Source organism: Cervus canadensis, chromosome 12, assembly GCF_019320065.1.
Source record: "Cervus canadensis isolate Bull #8, Minnesota chromosome 12, ASM1932006v1, whole genome shotgun sequence".
NCBI classification, from domain to species: domain Eukaryota; kingdom Metazoa; phylum Chordata; class Mammalia; order Artiodactyla; family Cervidae; genus Cervus; species Cervus canadensis.
In genome coordinates, this window is record NC_057397.1 from 72,418,764 (window position 1) to 72,437,796 (window position 19,033).

At 44.8% G+C, this 19,033-nt stretch overlaps 1 protein-coding gene across 3 annotated transcripts in view; it reads right to left on the reverse strand.

Annotated features, from left to right (window-relative positions):
- The window catches only part of ATP6V0D2 (ATPase H+ transporting V0 subunit d2), a 49,528-nt gene that overhangs the window by 9,452 nt on the left and 21,043 nt on the right, over window positions 1-19,033 (reverse strand). For all 3 annotated transcript variants that reach the window (XM_043483952.1, XM_043483951.1, XM_043483950.1), the window contains exons 3-4: window positions 2,378-2,556; window positions 1,117-1,196 (exon numbers count right to left, since the gene is read on the reverse strand). In XM_043483952.1, the coding sequence (XP_043339887.1) occupies window positions 1,117-1,196; window positions 2,378-2,556 (259 nt within the window). The remainder of the gene's footprint in view (window positions 1-1,116; window positions 1,197-2,377; window positions 2,557-19,033) is intronic.

The following is a 19,033-nucleotide window of genomic DNA, read 5'->3' on the forward strand; positions in this document are numbered from 1 at the left end:
GCAGCAGCAATGTGGTGCCTTGGAGAGGAGGGTTCATACGTTGCAGCATGAGAAGCTAGATAGAGGGCATGTCTGTCCAGGTGCCCTGTGAGACTGTAAGGATGCTGCGGTTGCATGGGGGACACGGACAGCCCCTGTGACTCAGCCCGTCACACAGAGCGTCTCAGAGGGCGGCGGCGTGGTCCAGAGAGACGGTCACGCTGCACCAGGTGGTGTGGTGTCCAAGGGCGGCTCATCCTGGTGCACACCGTCAGCAAATTAAAATTCTGTGGGCAGGTTCACTGTGAGACTCACGGGCTCTGTAACAGGGCTGAGGTCAGAGACGAAAACTACATAACACAGGGCTCACAGGGTAAGCTGCTGCTTTTGAAATGGACTGACGTTGTTCACCCCACTCATCTATCTACCTATCCATCCTTCCATCCATCCAGTTGACACCTTTTATGTGCCAGGCACCATGTACAAGCTAAGGATACAGAGAAGAATGGGATCATCTCAGGAATCTTGCTGGATGGCAGAAGTTGACATACGAGTATTTAACTAGAAGACAGGTCAGGACTAAAGAGCTTTGTTCCCATGATGCCCGACTTCACAGTTCAGAGGCTGGCTAGCAAGTGCTAGCGCTAAGTCACTTTCAGTCGTGTCCGACTCTGTGCGCCCCCATGGACTGTAGCCTACCAGGCTCCGGTGTCCATGGGATTCTCCAGGCAAGAATACTGGAGTGGGTTTCCATTTCCTTCTCCAGGGGATCTTCCCGACCCAGGGATTGAACCCACATCTCTTCTGTCTCCTGCATTGGCAGGCGGGTTCTTTACCGCTAGCACCACCTGGGAAGCCCAAAACCAAACAGCTGAGCCGATCCTCGGTCAATATAGAGAAAGTGTTAGTTGCCCAGTCGTGTCCTACTCTTTGCAACCCAGGCAAGAATAATGGGGTGGGTTGCCATTTACTTCTCCAGGGGATCTTCCTGACCCAGGAATGGAACCTGGGTCTCATGCTTTGCAGGTGGATTCTCTACCAGATGAGCTGCTAGCAAGTAAATAACATCTGATGAAGAACTCTGGTTACAATGTATTATATAATAAAGAAGAACATCATATCTGGGGAAACAGTTACCTTGTACAGTTTATTACGCAGGATTTCAATATTCAGTTCATCTAGAGCATTTTCAGACGTACAGTCTTGAAAGAACGGAGCTGAAAGCAGAAATTATCATTCAAAATAAATCAAAAGAGGATTTTAAATTGTAGAAAATGTCTCCTGAATGTACCACCCCCTGCTCACTGCTAACTAGGACAATTGACAGCCTCAATGAAGCTCAGTGGCAGTGATGGGGGAGTGACTACTGAGGAAGCATTTGCTCTGTGCAAGCCCTCAGTAATCACTGGATACACTTGAACGTTTTCAATCCTCCCAACCTTGTACTCCTCACTTTATGGTTTCCGCTTTTGAAGTCCCTCCCCACATCAGCCAGCCACAGTTACCATTTGCAACCTTACTATGTGACAAGTATGGAGCTGTATTAAAAACTGTCCTAGTTTTAAAAACTCTTTGATAGGAAGAGAGTATTGTTTTCAGCATGAGGAAACTTGAGTGAAATGAATTCTCCCACGTCCCGTGGTTGGGGGCGGCAGGGCCTGGCTTCGTGCCTGTGAACATGGGTTTTCAGACTCATTGTCTTTCGGCCACGCTATGCTCCTGGAGCAACCGACCCTTAATAATGATGCAATTACTTTTTTTTTTTAAGTTTGTTTTAAATGGCAGCTATTATGACGAATGATCAGCAGTGAACAGCTATTATCAGGGTTTCCTGACAATGGAGGTATAAAATGATTCCTTCAGCATTTTAAATGCTGCAACTATTGTCCATGCCAAAGTATGATGACATTAACATTTATTTTCTCACTGCTTCAGGTCGTTTGACAGACACTCCTGAGCATCTCAGAAAAAAATGGCATTCCCAAACTTCCTAAAACAAAGTGTTTCCCAGACACAGCCCTATACAGAAATTTAAAATGAAAAGGTAAGGAACTGAATCACCTAAAACACAGCTAGAAAATTTTTTGAAAAATTACAAGTGTTATCATTTATTTGCTGTGATCAGGAGTGAAGCCCATGGGCTTGGATGTTGGAAGGTGAGGCCTGGCCCTGCTCGGCTACCAATGGTCTGCGTGGGGTCTGGGGTGGTATTACATCACTCGTCTTGACCTGAAAAAGGAGGGAGCTGGACCAGATGATTCTGCAATGTCCCCTTCCCCTTCTAGGAATCTGTATAGTATGACGCTGCATTCATGGAGACAACTGTGAGTGGCAAGTGCATTTTCTAATGGTGTGATAACGTGCACAAACAGCCGCACGGTGACTTGGGCGCTCGTACCTAAGGGCGTCTCCACCAGAATGGCGTTGAAGAGGTCAGAAGGCGTCTCTGCGATGTTGACTGCTTCCATTTCCGTGAAGTGGCCGAGGGGGTGGCACTTCCCCAGAATGTCCTTCACGGGTTTGCTCTGCAGAGCGCCGTTCATCAGGAGAATCACGTTGTCTATCATGTAACTGCACCTGGGGTGGAAGGGGGACCCGGTGGTTAGGGACACGATTGCACGAGGATAAGGAGCACCCCACAGGTTAAAGCATCACACACCGTCCAGGCACGTCCTCGTTCACGAAGGAAATCACATCTCCTTTAAGTTTAAGCTCTGGCGTATGAGAGATGTGGGTGGGGTAAGATACATGGCTCAGAGGGAACTGTAGTTTGAAAAACTGTATTCATAGCTCTAATAACTGACCGGTGAACCACGTAGGAGATGACCCTACACACTAACTATCGTATGTAGGGGTTGGGGCTGGGGGCAGAGAGCCGCGAGGGTGTAGATTGTTTGATTTCTCGTAATGGACTGTGGACTGACAAAGTTGAGAAACACAGAACTGAAGGGTTTCTTTCTACTTTAAAAGCTGACTGTTGAAATCTGTGATGAAGCCCCATCACTGAGGATTCAAAGTTTTAAGTATTTAAAATAAAAAGGAATAAAATTAACATATTCATTTTAAAATTAAAATGTTTTATGTATTTAAAATTAGACTGTTCCGGTCTTTTTCTCTTATGAGGGAGTGAGCTTTCTAACCTCTTCCCCCTCCCAGAACCCCAGGAGTCCACAGATTCACACTTTATGTGATTTCTTCCTTCAATACAAAGCCCTATATTCCCAGGATGTTGCAAACGATGAGGTGAAGAAGTAAGAGAGACCCAGTCGCCTCCTGTGTAGAGAACACAGCTTGAGGGAGGTCCTGGAGAAGGAGCCACTGGGATGCCCTGCAGCGCAGCAGGCAGGCTGTGCAAAGATTGAGGGTGGCGTGCGGCTTCAGAGCTGGGCCTTAAACCTGTCTGGGATCAGACTGATGAGGTGGTTGGATGGCATCACCGGCTCGATGGACATGAGTTTGAGTAAACTCCAGGACAGGGAGGCCTGGGGTGCTGCAGTCCATGGGGTCGCAGAGAGTCGGACACGACTGAGCGACTGAACTGAACTGGGATCAGACTTCCTAGGGAGTGACTTCAGGCTGCAGCTTGCAGAATGAGTAAGAGCTGTCTAAGCAAAAGCAGCCGGGAATGGGGCGAAAGAGTGCTTGCAGGCAGAAGGGAGAACACGTGGAAAGCCCCAGAGGCAGAGAGCCAGGAACAAGGACATCCTTCTGCCTGAGGCTGAGTGCTGGAGGTGGGGCCCAGACTGAACAGGCGAGGTCCTGAAGGACAAGATGAGGAATGTAGATCGAGGGCCATGGGAGATGCTGAGTGCCTTTAAGGACGGGGAGAATTACGATCTATATAGACAGAATAGGCATTAAAACAGAAGAGGGAAATACACTTATATAGCAAAGTGCTTTACAAAACTTATACTGCATTTATATTTAATTATGATAATCACACTGTAATGATAATAGGTACTATTATTAATGAAATTTTACAGATGAGCAACTAGAGGCCCAGACAGGTAAAAATCTCAGCCATGATGACACAGCTAACAAATGAGAGAGCGGTGTGTCAAACTCGGTCTGCTCCTGGAACCTTTCTCTGAACGCTCAGGTTATGTTGTGTTTAGTTGTCAAGGATGACGCATCGGTTTCTGGTTTTAACAGTTAGAAGCTGGAGCCATTTATTGAGATGCGAGTGTTGGAGGAAGAACAGGTTATAATAGGAGCAGGTTTGGGGCAGAGTGAGCTCAGATGCCCAGGAGGAGATACTAGGCAGGCTTCAGCCATCTGAGTCCTGAAGACAGCGCTGGGGCAGAGACGGTCAGGGAACTGGGCAGTTTAAAGGTAGAAGCAGATGTTTGGGAGTGCTTGAGGTCACACCTTGGTGGGTACCTCAAGAGTTCAGTCCTGAGAATTCTGGGGAGCCCCAACATTCAAGGCCCTGGACAGAACTCAGCAGGAATGAGCAGACGGTAGGAAGAAAGCCACAGGAAGGAGTTCTAGGACATTTCAGAAAGAAGACGTCAAAGGCCCCAGGAAAATCAAGGTGGACACTAAAGCAAGTGTTCTCAGGATGCAGCCACGCAGAGGTCCTCTAACGCAGAGCGAACACGCGTTCAGGGGGGTTTGCTTGTGGAAGGGGAAGGGAAGAAAGCAGAAAGCTGGCCACTGTGTGTTTAGAATGAGAGGGAAGTAAAGAGGTTTTGTTCGCTTTGTTTTTTAAAAGAGTTCACGCTACAGGGCGGCGGAAGGTAACTAATATGGAGACCTAGGGGCTGAAGGAACTTTGGACTTCCAGTTTTGGTGTTTTTCCCCTGAAGATGGGAGCGAAGAGAACGTGATTAAGAGCTGAGGGGAAAGAGGCAGCGAGAGGCTGAGGTGGACGAGCCAGAAAGGACAGCTAAGCGGTGAGACACAGTCCTCAGGTCTGACAGCAAGGGGACTCACCCACTGCACAGTTCAAGCTTGAAAAACAAACGCCTTTCAGGACTTCCCTGGTGGTCCAGCGGTTAAGACTCTGCCTTGCAATGCACAGGACGCGGGCTTCATCCCTGGTCAGAGAGCCAAGACCCCACATGCGACTAAGCTCACACGCCTCACTAGAGACTCGTGTGCTGGAAACCAGAGTCCACACACTCCAGAGCCCCGCCACAACCACAGAGACCCAGGCACCGCGACGGAAGATCCCGCAGGTCACCGCCAAAGCTGACCAGACACCGCCAAAGCTGAATAAATAAATGTGAAAAAAAAACCCCAAAACCCACCTTTCACTGGATGAAAATAAGCCTGTCCACTCAGAAGCACAGTCACTGGAGTCTGGCTGCCTGGGTTACAGGCTTCCTGGGCAAGAATGAATTTCCAGCAGGAAAATAGTCTCCTGCATGGCCCCTGAGCTTCTCAAAGTTATCCCAACAAAAATTTTACCCAAAGGAGTTTAAAACAAGGCACGTATCCCTTCATGAAATTGTGTAACTATAAAATTTCTTCACCCCCTCCAAACAGCAGTGCCACATTTAGACATTATGGAATTGGAGAATCCTTTTTACCTCCTGAAAAGGATATTAAAATGGAAGTGCTTATTTAACTGTCCCTTTATGGCTCAGAAGCTATTACCTGAGAGGGGAATTGCCAGCACTTAATAATCTTAGCAGACTCGAGATATTTAATTGTTCCCCACAGCACCCCTGTGATGTAAAAGCAGGTGAGCCGCCAACATTCCCGATTTGCAGAGAACTATTAGACCGACGCTCACGGGGGCGAACAAAGTCAGTGAGACTTCAGCCCACAGGTAACAAGGCTCAAGCCCTTGCCTGTATGATGCATGTGGGCATGTGTACGTGTGTGTGTGTGCACATGTGTGTACTGGGTGCTTTTTTTTTAAAGTTAATGGAGAGGCTAGTCCTACATTGCAAAGAGAAAGGCGTATGGAGATTGAATTGTTTTATTTCAACTCATTTAAGTGGCCTTGTTTCCAAGATGGGATAATAATAGCAGTTCTCAGCTGTGTCCAGAAAACGAAGTGAGAACTCAAGATTGGACCACGGCAGGGGAGAGGCGTCTCTTTCCTCACCTCCATCACACAGGCCCTGGGTGCATAATGAATGGCGGTTTGGGGTGGAAGGGGATAATATGCCCAGAAGATAGCTTTCTCTCCAGACAATAATCCGATAACCTTCAGGGCCATGCCTCCAGGGGTTAGGAATGAAATCTCTAATGGGTCACTTGAGTCATGTTTGAGTTTAAAGTCACCCGGCTGCTTGCCTAGTTCAAACTCCTCATGTTTTCAATACTTGTGCTTATAAGTAGTAACAGAGCCAAGACTTGTGTCCACTCAGTTGGGTCAATGTTTTTCCCACTCATGGTCTAGACAAACATTCTCACTGAGCCCCTTCTAAATATTTTCTCTATAACGCTGACATCGGCACCTCTGAAAATCATGAAGTGAAGTGAAGTGAAAGTTGCTCAGTCGTGTCCGACTCTTTGTGACCCCATGGACTATACAGTCTGTGGAATTCTCCAGGCCAGAATACTTTCCCTTCTCCAGGGGATCTTCCCAACCCAGGGATTGAACCCAGGTCTCCCGTATTGCAGGCAGATTCTTTACCAGCTGAGCCCCCAGGGAAGTGCATGAATGAACCTAAAATTGTGAGAGTAAATGAAACAATTTCAAAAAGTTTAGGTTTTAAAAAGACGAATTTTTTAAAATGCCAACCTTGCTTGAGGTTGTTAATATGTGTCAGGCATTACATGCAATACACGCATGGTTCTACTCAAGACTCCCCCCCAGCCAGCGCTTAAGGACCACTTCACACGGAGGAATCAGGCTGTGGGGGTTCCATACCTTGTCCAAGGCCACCCCGCTGCAGAGGGGCAGTGTTGGGACCCCACCGCCAAAGCCCGGCTCCATGCTGGATTTAGATAAAGCAGCTTCGCCCAGAAGATATTTTAATATTTCCTTTTGGACTTAATGCTGTTCTTTTTCCTTCTGCTCCCAAACTTATTTAAGGATCTGGAAGCTAACTAAATTAACTTTCCTGTGATATAACTATCAAATTCTGGGCTAATGTAACAGTTGCTATATGGGCAGACACTAGAGCGAGCCATAATTTGGTGCTAGTGGAACTGTTCTATGAATAAAAGTTTTAAGTACTTAGGTGTCATTAGCAGCGGCTGAGAAATGACCATCATTCCCGAAGCACTCTGGCGCGAGATAGTTAGGCAAAGAGAGGTATAAGAACTGTACCTCTATAGGCAAAGAACCATATTCTTCTTTTAAGAATGTAGTTAGCAGAGGTTCGGAAGAAAGTGGTCATGTCTTTTCTGAAGACACATCTACTAAGATGGTAGGCAGAGGGAAAAGCCAGAGGGTTTTACAAATCCTTTAGGCTTCTCTGGTCGGATTTTGGTCTAACCATATCATGCACCATTTGACCCCCCTCCCCAACCAAGTTAATATTCAAGATATATGAAAAGGAAAACATTCATCAATACAGTGAAATGAGGGGAAAAAGAGATTTCAATAAATCTCTATAAGATCTCAAACACAGAATTTTGTTGATGGCTTTAGAGCAAAAGAAGTCCCTGATCAGAAGGTACATGTGATAAAGCAGATGCAGAGTTGGGAAATTGCCATGAAAGGTGTCAGGCTTGGGCCGGTTCAGGAACAGTGACAATTGGTTCAAGGCTGTAAGGCAAGGGTCAGGGCAATTAACTACAATAATTTTCCAGGGACGTGACCTCCCAGGTGGGGCAAGGCAGCAAGTCTTAGGAGCATTGCCGTGCAACCACACGAAACAATTGCTGAAAACTACACACAGCTCATTTACTTTAAGTCGATCCGTAAAAACTTTTACGGTAAGCTTACACACTGCAAAGACATTTCTGGTGTATCATAGCTGCCAGTATTTAAAATGAAGCTCTTAAATCAGTCAAATTAAATTATTCAGTGAAGTGTCTGGATACTCACCTGCTATATGCTGATTTCTGTCCTCCTAAAATTCACATTGAATGAAATTCCAGCAAACTATTCAAATCCTTAAAGGATGATGCCATCAAGGTTTTGCTTTCATTATGTCAGCAAATCTGGAAGACCTGGTAGTGGCCACGGACTGGAAAAGGTCAATCCTCATCCCAGTTCCCAAGAAGGGTGGTACTAACGAATGTGCTAACCATCGGACAATTGCACACATCTCCCAGGCTAGGAAGGTCATGCTTAAAATCTTGCATGCTAGGCTTCTGCTGCTGCTAAGTCGCCTCAGTCGTGTCCAACTCTGTGTGACCCCATAGACGGCAGCCGACCAGGCTCCTCCATCCCTGGAATTCTCCAGGCAAGAATACTGGAATGGGTTGCCATTTCCTTCTCCAATGCATGCTAGTTCGTTAGAAGAGAAAATTTAACAATATTCAAAATATCACTTAAGTGGGCATGAGAGACAGTAATGGCTAGAGATATAATGATATTTCAATAACACAGCATCATTCCTAGATAAAGCTTGCATACCGAAATAAGTTCTGAGGATGCAACCCATATCACATCAACAAGTAGGAGAATAACAATCCTAAGAGCCATTCGCTTCCGCTGAGTGAAACCACTGCTCTGGGAATTCATTCGGTTCATGATAAACACACACACTATTTGCAGTCTTATTTTAAAGGCCTTTCTGAGATCTTGAAGAGCGATGCCTGAAAACTTAGGAGATCTGAGTCTAAACGGAGGTGAAGAACCCAGCGCACCTGGCCTCCCTGCCCGGGATGGTGTCGTGGCGGCACCACGAGCAGACCCTGCCCGGACCCGCCGCCGCCCAGGGCCACGGCCGCGGCCTCGGACTCACTGAGCTTCCGCCCGCCTTACACTGCGCTGCGCGGAGGCCCAGCCCCCGAAGCCGCGGCGCCCCTCGGGGCTACGCTGCGACGCCCACCGGCTCCACTCGGCTCGGGAGGGCCGGGGGCGGGCGAAGGTAAGGAACCGCGCAGGCAGCGATGGCCGCGGAGGCCCGGAGCTGGACGCGTTATTCAAACCAAGAACTTCCAGAGGTCCAGGCTGGGTTTACAAAAGGAAGAGGAACTAGAGATCAAACTGCCAACATTCGCTGAATCATAGAGAAAGCAAGGGAATTTCAGAAAAACATCTATCTCTGTATCATAGATGACACTAAAGCCTTTGACTGTGTGGATCATGACAAACTTGGAAAGCTCTCAGCGAGACGAGAAGACCTGTATGGGGGGTCAAGATGCAACAGTTAGGACCCTGTGTGGAACAGCCGATCGGTTCAAGGCTGAGAAAGGCGTACGACAGGGCCGCCTGCTGTCACCCTGTTTGTTTAACCTATACACGGAGCCCATCGTGAGAAATGCTGGGCTGGATGAGTTACAAGCTGGAATCAAGATAGGCGGGAGAAACATCAACAACCTCGGATATGAGGATGATACCACTTTAATGGCAGAAAGTGAAGAGGAGTGAAACAGGCTCTTGATGAGGGTGGAGGAGAATGAAAGAGCCGGCTTAAGACTAAATATTAAACTAAGATCATGGCATCTGGCCCCATTACTGCATGGCAAATAGATGGGGAAAAGGTGGAAGCTGTGACAGATTTCCTCTTCTTGGGCTCTAAAATCACTGCAGATGGTGACTGCAGCCATGAAATCAGAAGATGATTGCTCCTTGGCAGAAAAGTGATGACAAACCTAGACAGTGTGTTGAAAAGCAGAGACATTCCTCTGCCAGCAAAGGTCCATCCAGTCCAGGCTATGGTCTTCCCAGTGGCCATGTAGGTTGTGAGAGCTGGACTGTAAAGGTAGAACACCAAAGCATTGATGTCTTCAAACTGTGGTGCTAGAGAAGATTCCTGAAAGTACCTTGGACAGCAAGGAGATCAAACCAGTCAACCTCAAGGAAGATCAACCTTCAATATTCACTGGAAGGACTGATGTTGAAGCTGAAGCTCCAGTATTTTGGTCATCTGATGCAAACAGTAGATGACTCAGTAGAAAAGTCCCTCATGCTGGGAAAGATTGAGGGCAGAAGGAAAAGAGGGCGTCAGAGGATGAGATGGCTGGCTGGCATCACTGATGCAATGAACATGAACTTGGGCAAGCTCCGGGAGATGGTGAGGGGCAGGGAGGCCGGGCGTGCTGCGGTCCCTGGGGCTGCAAAGAGTCAGACATGACTGGGTGACTAAACAAAAAATTCATGTTGACACCCTAGGCCCAGTGTGATGGTATATGGAGTTGGGGCCACTGGGGCTGTTAATTAGGTTCAAGTGAGGTCCTGACGGTGCAGTCTGCATGACAGGATTAGTGTCCTTCTAAGGACAGACACCGGCATCTTGCTCTCTCTCCTGCTGTGTGAGGACACAGTGAGGAAGAGAGCCTTCACCAGGGGACCAAATTGGATGGCACTTCTGTGCCTCCAAAACTGTAAGAAATAAAGTCCAATTAATTTTGGACTTCCGTGCCTCCAAAACTGTAAGAAATAAAGTCCAATTATCCAAGCCACCAAGTCTGTGCCATTTTGTTACAGAAACTCAAGCTCACTAAGACACCACCACTATTCAATTACAGATACATAAACAAAGAAATTATGTTGTTCTCTTTTTTTTCTGGAAATGTTATTTCTACTCCAATTCTCTGATGAAATTTTACACTAATACAGCATTTATGTCTTCATGTTGAAAGTCTTTTATGGCTCTCTATAACTCTCTATACATGTAATTAAATACTAATCTGTCATTTCCTGTGATCATAGGCTTCAGATGTTAGATTTTATGAGTTATTATTACTGTTACTACTATGTGGATACAAAAATATGGAATAAATTTTTAAAGCTTTTTATCTTGAAATAATTACAGATTCTCTAGGAAGTTGATAAAAATTGTACAGAGAGGTCCTACGTCCTCTTCACCCAGTTTCCACCAGGGGTTACATCTTCATAGCTCTAATGTTAGAAGTAGACGACATCAATCCTCCGCATGTGTGTAGTTCTGTCTTACTTTATCCCATGCGTAGATTGGTGCAGGCACCACCATAGTCAAGGCACGGAACTCCCACCTCACCTAAAGACCTCCAGTGTGCCACCCCTTCATCGTCACACCCTTTTCCCGCCAACCATCTCCTGTGCTGTAGAGTTCAGTCACTCAGTCACGACTCTTTGTGACCCCATGGACTGTAGTCCGCCAGGCTCCTCTGTCCATGGGGATTCTCCAGGTCAATAATACTGCAGTGGTTGCCATGCCCTCCTCCAGGGGATCTTCCCAACCCAGGGTTTGGACCCAAGTCTCCTGCATCACAGGTGGATTCTTTACCATCTGAACCACTTGGGAAGCCCATCTCCGAACCTCTGGCAAATACTAATTTGTTCTTTCTATAACTTTGCCATTTTTGTGCATAATATTTAACAGGAATTGTTTATTATGTGACATTTTGAGATTGGCTATTTTAATTCAGCTTATTGTGGTTCAGCTGGTAACGAGTCCGCCTGCAATGTGGGAGACCTGGGTTTGATCCCTGGGTTGGGAAGATCCCCTGGAGAAGTGAAAGGCTCCCCACTCCAATATTCTGGCCTGGGGAATTCCATGGACTGTATAGACCATGGGGTCGCAAAGAGTCGGACATGACCGAGTGACTTTCACTTTCACTAATTCCCTTGAGATACATGTAATACAAGTTGTTGCCTGTAAATAATACAAATATGGACACTTGTGTGTCAGTTTTTATGTAGAAATAAATTTCAGTTTATCTGGAATAATGCTTAGAAGTGCAATTTGAGTTGTATGGTAGACTATGTTTAGTTTTTTAAGAAACTGCATAAATCTTATCTCTTAAGATTTTCTCTTACCTTCCCTACTTATAAGAGAACTGTCTTAAATATTTCCTCCATATACAGACCACATCAGAAAAATATTAATTTTTGCTTCAACTGTCAACTATAAAATAGAAAATCAAGAGGAGGAAGTCTGTTGTATTTACCCATGTTTTCCTCCTATTTTGTTGTTCTTTTCTTGCTGTTCCCAGATTCCTTCTTTTATCATTTCCTTTGTTTCAAGAATTTTGTTCAGCCATTCTTTTAGGGTAGGTCTATGGGCCACAGATTCTTAGTTTTCATTCTTCTGAGGCTGTTTTGAGTCACCCTTCAATCTTGAAAGACGCCTTCATTGTATACAGAATTCTGGGTTAACATTTCTTTCCCTTTAGCATTAAACAATGCTATAACCCTTCCTTCTGAACACCGTGGTTTCTAAGGAGAAATTCACTCCTGTTCACATTGCTTTTCCCCCATGAGTATCACAGCTTTTAGGCATTTTTGTCTTTGTCCTTCAGAAGTTTGACTATGATGTATCTTGGCTTGGGTTTCACTGGGTTCCTCTTATTTGGGGTTCGTTTAGTTCTTGAATCATTAGGTTTGTGTCTTTTGCCAAATTCCGAGGGTTTCCAGTCATTGCTTCTTTGAACAGTTTTTCACCCTTTCCTCTCTTCTCTCCTTGGGGACTCACTGCTGCTTTGCATTGAGTCCTGGGTGTGATGGAAGGTGGAGCCGGGGGAGTCTTAATCTTAAAGGGTGCAGAGGGAAAAGTTGGAAGCTTGAAATCCAGAAGCTTGGAGAAGGGCTCTGCCCCACACAGCCCCCCAGTCACCCCTGCAGATGAGTTCTGCACCTCCACCTGCAAAGCAGAAGCCGGAGGACCCACTGCCATCACATTCTATCAAAGGAGCCTCCTGGCACCGCCTGTGCCATCACGAGCACCCGGCTGAGGCAGTGTTTGCCAGACTCCTCCACCGAAAAGGCCCTGCCTCCTCTTTCCATATTGTCCTCTTTGGAAGTCAAGCATAAGAGAAGTGGGAAATACGGTACCCTCCTTGAGGATGGAGCATCTACACAAATCATTCTGTAAGGGAGATGTGTCCCTTCTCGCTCATTTATTAAATTAGTCAATCATTTATTTAGACCAGGATGGTCTTAAAAAATATTTATTTTATACTTTGGATGATAATTCAGTACAATTTCCTTTATTTCGCTGCTCAAATTGCTCCAGCTTTGGCCCCTGGGAGCTCTTGCAATCAGTTCCTGTGAGCTCCTTTAACACACCCCAAACCATTGCAGGTTTTTTTTTGCTTTGTTTCATTTTTCACATCCTCATATTCTGGTACTACAAGATAGTTCAAGTTCATCTTGTATATTTCTTGCTCGAGTCCTCAGATAGCTGTTTCTCCAAGGAATGTTGGTTCCCTTTATGGGGGAATGGTTTTAGAAACCAAGATCTAACAAAAGAGCTGAAAATTTTATACCCAATAGACTTAGCAACTAGAGTGGTTTTGAGGGCATGGTGGGGTCAGAAATAAGACTGAGGTGGGTTGAGAAAATGAGAAGATAGGAGTAGAGACCATCCTTTTTTAAGAAGCTTGGCATCAAGGGGTGGGAAAGGGCAGAATATCATTGTCTTAACACTACTGCGGTGCAAACTAAATCAAATCACACATATGAAAACAGTTTGTAAATCATCAATTACAACAGTAAAAGGAGGCCAAGCTTTGAAATAGATAAGCCTACTTCTAAGCCCAGCTCTGTCACTTAAAAACCAGTTTAAAAAGAGCTCCATTTCCTCAGTCTCAAATGGAAATATTTATTCAACTTGAATTGCTGGCACCACGATTAGTCATACATCTGAAAACACTAGTACAGTGCCTCCAGTGAAGGACAGTCACATACCCTTAGACGAAGCTAATTCCCTGTAAACTGGACCTTGGAGGAAGAGGAGGTAAAAATTAGAAGCTGTATACATAATATTTAGTGTAAAAATTTTGCAACTTTTATACTCTTTCATCAAGCCTGAGATTTCTATATCTCTATACTTTTACACTTAGTTCCAGTTAATAGAATCCTTCTAAAATTTACCTATTGCTCTTAGAAGACAAGCGATTAACCCCTGAGATGGCATGGAGATATAAGGCTGAGGGCTACAGTCATCTCAGAGACAGAACATCCCCAGGACATAAACCACGATACCTGTTGGGATACTGGCCCTCAGGTCTGATTTATACCTTTTATAAAATCTGTTACCAACCTGTTCTGCATCTTCTAACCCTAGAATTATCTTTGTGTGGTCATCGTTTCATACGATGTCTCCGTTAAGATATCTGAACTTCAAAATGTTTAATGTTTTCTTTGGAAATGTAATCACTAATTTCAGAACATGCTGGTTAACTCATCGTAAACGATAGCTGCTTTTATGTATAAAAAAGACTGACCCCTTAGTGAAGATGGAAGCTCTTCATGACTCCGACTGAACTCCCTCCTCCAGGCACGGCTGGATAGGAAATAACTTGGTGAACTTGGAGACGGACAATAGATTCATCATCTCAAAGCACTGTGGCTAAGGTTTGGCTTCCTCACGGGAGGCACACCCTGATATCAAGACTGGTTCCTTCTACCTAAGCGGCCGGGTCAAAATCCTTTCATCTGCAGCACGTAAAACGGTGTTCTCAGCGCCAACGGTTCTGTTCCGGGTGAGCAGGACGGTATGTTTCCGGGTCACGCTTGTACGTATGGAAAACACAGGAAGAGGGACGTAAAACGCACAATTCATGGGAAGTGTGGGGGGAGCGCGCGTGAAATGCATTAGGCGCACTTACTTCATCCTCAGCAGCGCCCCGCAGAGAGAGGCGCTGATCCGCCTTAACAGGCCCGCCAGCTCTTCACTGTGACCCAGACAACGGGGCTGCTTCTCAGGCCAAGAACCTGCCCGCCGGTCAGGAGACGGACGGTTCGGTCCCCTGGAGGAGGGCGTGGAGACCCACTCCAGTATTCCTGCCTGGAGAATCGCGTGCTCAGAGGGGCCTGGCGGGCTACAGGCCATGGGGTCACAAAGAGTCGGACATGACTGAAGCGCCTTAGCACGACAGCAAACGATAGGGCCATGTAGGAAGTATTTTCCAATGTGTTAATTTTCAAATGAAAGCTTTTCTTGACTGCATTGATAAACATTTCTGTTACCCCAGATGTACCAAGTCCAGTGCCAATCCCAGATACTCAGGTGGGGCAGCCCTTGCATTTAGTCTGATTTGTTAAAGAGGCTGTTGAGGTTTAGAATCTCCCCATTAATATTCTGTACCTTCTTGAAAGTGGACATTTGGGGTAACATTTCTTACTCCCCTGAGGTTTCCCACTTTTTAAATAGAGGAAGTGAAAATTACAGCAATTTTTAAAAGCAGTTCATTTTGCTGTCACGTGCATTTTTTTTCCTTCTAGGAAAATAAAATATTGAAAAATTATCCTGAAGTCAGCATTGCTGGAACAGCACATTTCGAACAAGAATGCTGGTCACTATGCATTTCTCAAACCCTTGGTAGCTCTGGAATCTTTAGCATTCTTCCCTAGTACTTAAGATTCTCGACAACCTCGGTCTAACCTATTTGTTTGGATTAAAAATTCTTCAAACTCATTCGTCCTTTTCTATATCAGTGTCTTTGTTCCTACCCCCTCTTTAGATGGAAAAAGTATCTGTTCCCCACCAATTGCTAAATGCCGAAATCCTCCCCATCCTTTAAGGCCAATATTCAAATATTTAAGATTTTAAAATATCTGTAGCTAGAAGTGATATCTTTCTTCTGTCTCTAAAGCTCTGTATTTATATTTATCTTGGTGTGAAATTAATTTTTAGTATACATTGGCAGTAGCCATGGTGAACACAGGGAGGAGTTAGCTCGTTCATTCACAAATATTTATTATATATCTAAGGAGCTGAGACCTGGATTCAGCATTAATTCTGTCACGCTTCAATTGTGTAATCTTGGGTAAGTGATTTCACATGTTCATTTAAATGTAATTATTTACAGATAATTCGTCCAATATCCTTAGAGATTCTGTTCATTTTTTGTGGCCTCCATGAGGCCTGAACCATACTTGCCCAGAACACGAGCACAGTGATGATTTTTTTCAGTGGATGAGTACGTTTTTTCCTACGTTCAGACAAGTATGTTAACTCTGATAGTCCCTGGGTAAAAAGGATGAAGGAGATACCTGGTACTTTTTCTAGGGATCGAGGCTGCTTATTCCTTGCTTTTCCTATACTTTTCTATTGAGAAGAACAACGTTAGTGAGATGGCTTCAGTGCTGCCTCTTCCACAGCAGTGTATGTAAATATTACAGAAATGGACAGGAAAACACCAACGGGGTGACGATTCTTCTTGTCCACTAGACAGTTACACGTGCTGTGAGTGTCTATTATAGGCTGTTCCCTATCTGGTCAAGAACAGTGACTGGTGAATCTCGTTTATTATATTCAAAACACCAGTCACAACAGGTTTTGGAGAATCTTGTTTCTTCCAATGAGGAAAGAAAAAAAGAAACAGCTGAGAAGATAGGGAGAGGAACAAAACATTCCAAATTGTTGGAGTATGCGAGAGCAATCTGCTAATAACTGTCAAAATCTAGAACCTGCACAGATATGGACAGAGCCATTTCACTTCTGGAAATCCCTCGTAAAGAAATGCCGGCAAAAGGAAGCAAACATAATAGGTACAATGATTTCTGTTGTATTACTTGAAATAACAAAGAAATAAAATAAAGTATATGGACAAAAGAGGGAACAGAATACAATGTATGCTTTAAAATAAGACAGATCTGTGTGCACTTATGGGCTTTCCAGGTGGCTCAGTGGTAAAGAATCTGCCGACTAAGGCAGGAGCCACGAGTCCAATCTCTGGGTCAAGAAGATCCCCTGGAGAAGGAAATGGCAACCCAGTAAAGTATTCTTGACTGGAAAGTCCCATGAACAGAGGAGACTGGTGGGCTACAGCCCGTGGGGTCACAAAAGAGCCAGATACGACTTAGCCACTAAACAACAACATCTGTAGAAAATTCTTAATATCAATAGATTACACTAAAAAGAAAAATTGTAAACAATATATCATATAACCTAACTGTTCTAAAAAAGTTAAAACCAGTTATGTATATTTTATATGTTGGTTTAGATATAAATATATGCACACATACAAACTTTTTTCATGTTGAAAGAAATTTGAAAAGGCGTACATAAAATTTATGAGTGCTTACTTCTGGGCTTTGGGAAATAGGTACTGAATTACAGTCTTAACTTATAAAACCTCTGTTCTGTATTTCTAAAAAGCCCCTCATAGGATTGTGTGAGAATTAAATTTAATGCATGAAGAGTGACTGTAGGGCTTCCCAGGTGGTTCAGTGGTAGAGAACCCGCCTGCCAATGCAGGAAACTTGGGTTCGACTTCTGGGTGGGGAAGATGCCCTGCAGAAGGAAATGGCAACACATCCCAGTATTCTTGCCAGGAAATACCATGGACAGGAGCCTGGCAGGCTATCCCATGGGCTCTCAAAAGTCAGACACAACTTAGCAACTAGACAACAACAAAGCGACTATAAAATTGTTGGTCTGCAGAGAGCACTAAATAAATTTTTTAATAAAAGCTATTTTTAAAAATACAGGTGCTTCATTTTAAATTAAAAAAAATAAACAAGATAAAATACAACTTGGGCAGTGGTTATCTGAATTAGTACTAGGGTTATGGGACAGTCTCAAGTCTTACTAAACAATTGCCGGGGAAGGAGTAGAGATTTGGAAAAAGGGTTACGGGGATCAATCGCGCCCCCTGGTGGTTGACTGCTGCCTAGCCAGACTGTTGATAAAACGAAGGAAAGTGCATCTACCTTGACCCTGATGTATTTCTCACTCGGGAGAACTGCTGTAGCATCCTGAGGTCTTTTACACCATGACCTTAGCATCCTTAATCCTCAGACACCACTTCTGCTGTTATCAGTTAAGTGGGCAACCCAGCAGCAGGACTGGTTAAGCCTACGTTTCTGCTCTCTCCGCTAGATTTTTCCCTCCTGGCTGGGTACAAACAGGGTCCCATCTTTCCAACCTCAGTCTCAGCGTTACCGCCTTTATTATGCAACCTTTTCCCACTTTCACAGGTGATAAGACCCTAGTGCATAAAGTTAGCTGTATTGAGCAAATGCATGTAGATATACTGTGTGTGTGGATTTATTTATATATTATATATGTGTACATTTTTCAGTGAGCTTCCCCTGTGGCGCTAGTGGTAAAGAATCCACCTGTCAATGCAGGAGACGCAAGAGACACGGGTTCCATCCTTGGGTTGGGGAGAGCCCCTGGAGGAAGCCAGAACAACCCACTCCAGTACTCTTGCCTGGAGAATCCCATGGACAGAGGAGCCTGGCAGGCTACGGTTCATGGGGTCGCAAACAGTTGGGCACAACTTGGGTACTAAACCATCACCATGCTCGGTTTAATTCTCTACTGTTGGTCTCTTGAAATTACTGTTTCTTAACAAGGGCCATGTATTTTCATTTCACCGGGCCTCATGAAACACATAACTTTCAATTAACACTTAGACTCTATATTATATATGTGTTTTCAGTTAAACTTGCAACTCTATTGTATATAATTATTATTCTAGACAAGGAAAAGGCTTTGACTGACTGAGGCACTTTTCCAGGGCCCCACAGCTGGTGTATTGCAGACTCCCAGCCTTACTGGCTGTAAGAATTTCTCATGTAGATCAGGGTCACCGGAGGGCCTTCTGAAAGTGTGGATTCCTAAACTGCAGTCCAGGACTTTCTAAAACCCGATTTTTAGAGGCATGGGCTTGGAATCTGCACCTCAAGTAACTCTTCCACTGGCTTAGAGAAGCAAGTCCGTATTCAATTGGTCTCTAGTCTTAGAACCTAGCATAGGCCTTCACTCATAGCAGTCACTTAATAAAGGTTATGCTGATTAATTAGGCTTCCCTTGTGGCTCAGCTGGGAAAGAATCTGACTGCAATGAGGGTTCGGTCCCTGGGTTGGAAGATCCCCTGGAGAAGGGAAAGGCTACCGACTCCAGTATTAGGGCCTGGAAAATTCTCAGAGTCGGACACGACTGAGTGACTTTTACTCATTCACTCATGCTGATTAAGTATCATTCAGTTACAGAAAGACAAGTATTGCTTTTGTAGAAAAGCACCAGTGTTTTCAATTCCAGCACTTAGAGAATTTTACACAAAGAAGGTCTCATCAGCAGCTGGATTAGAGACATTT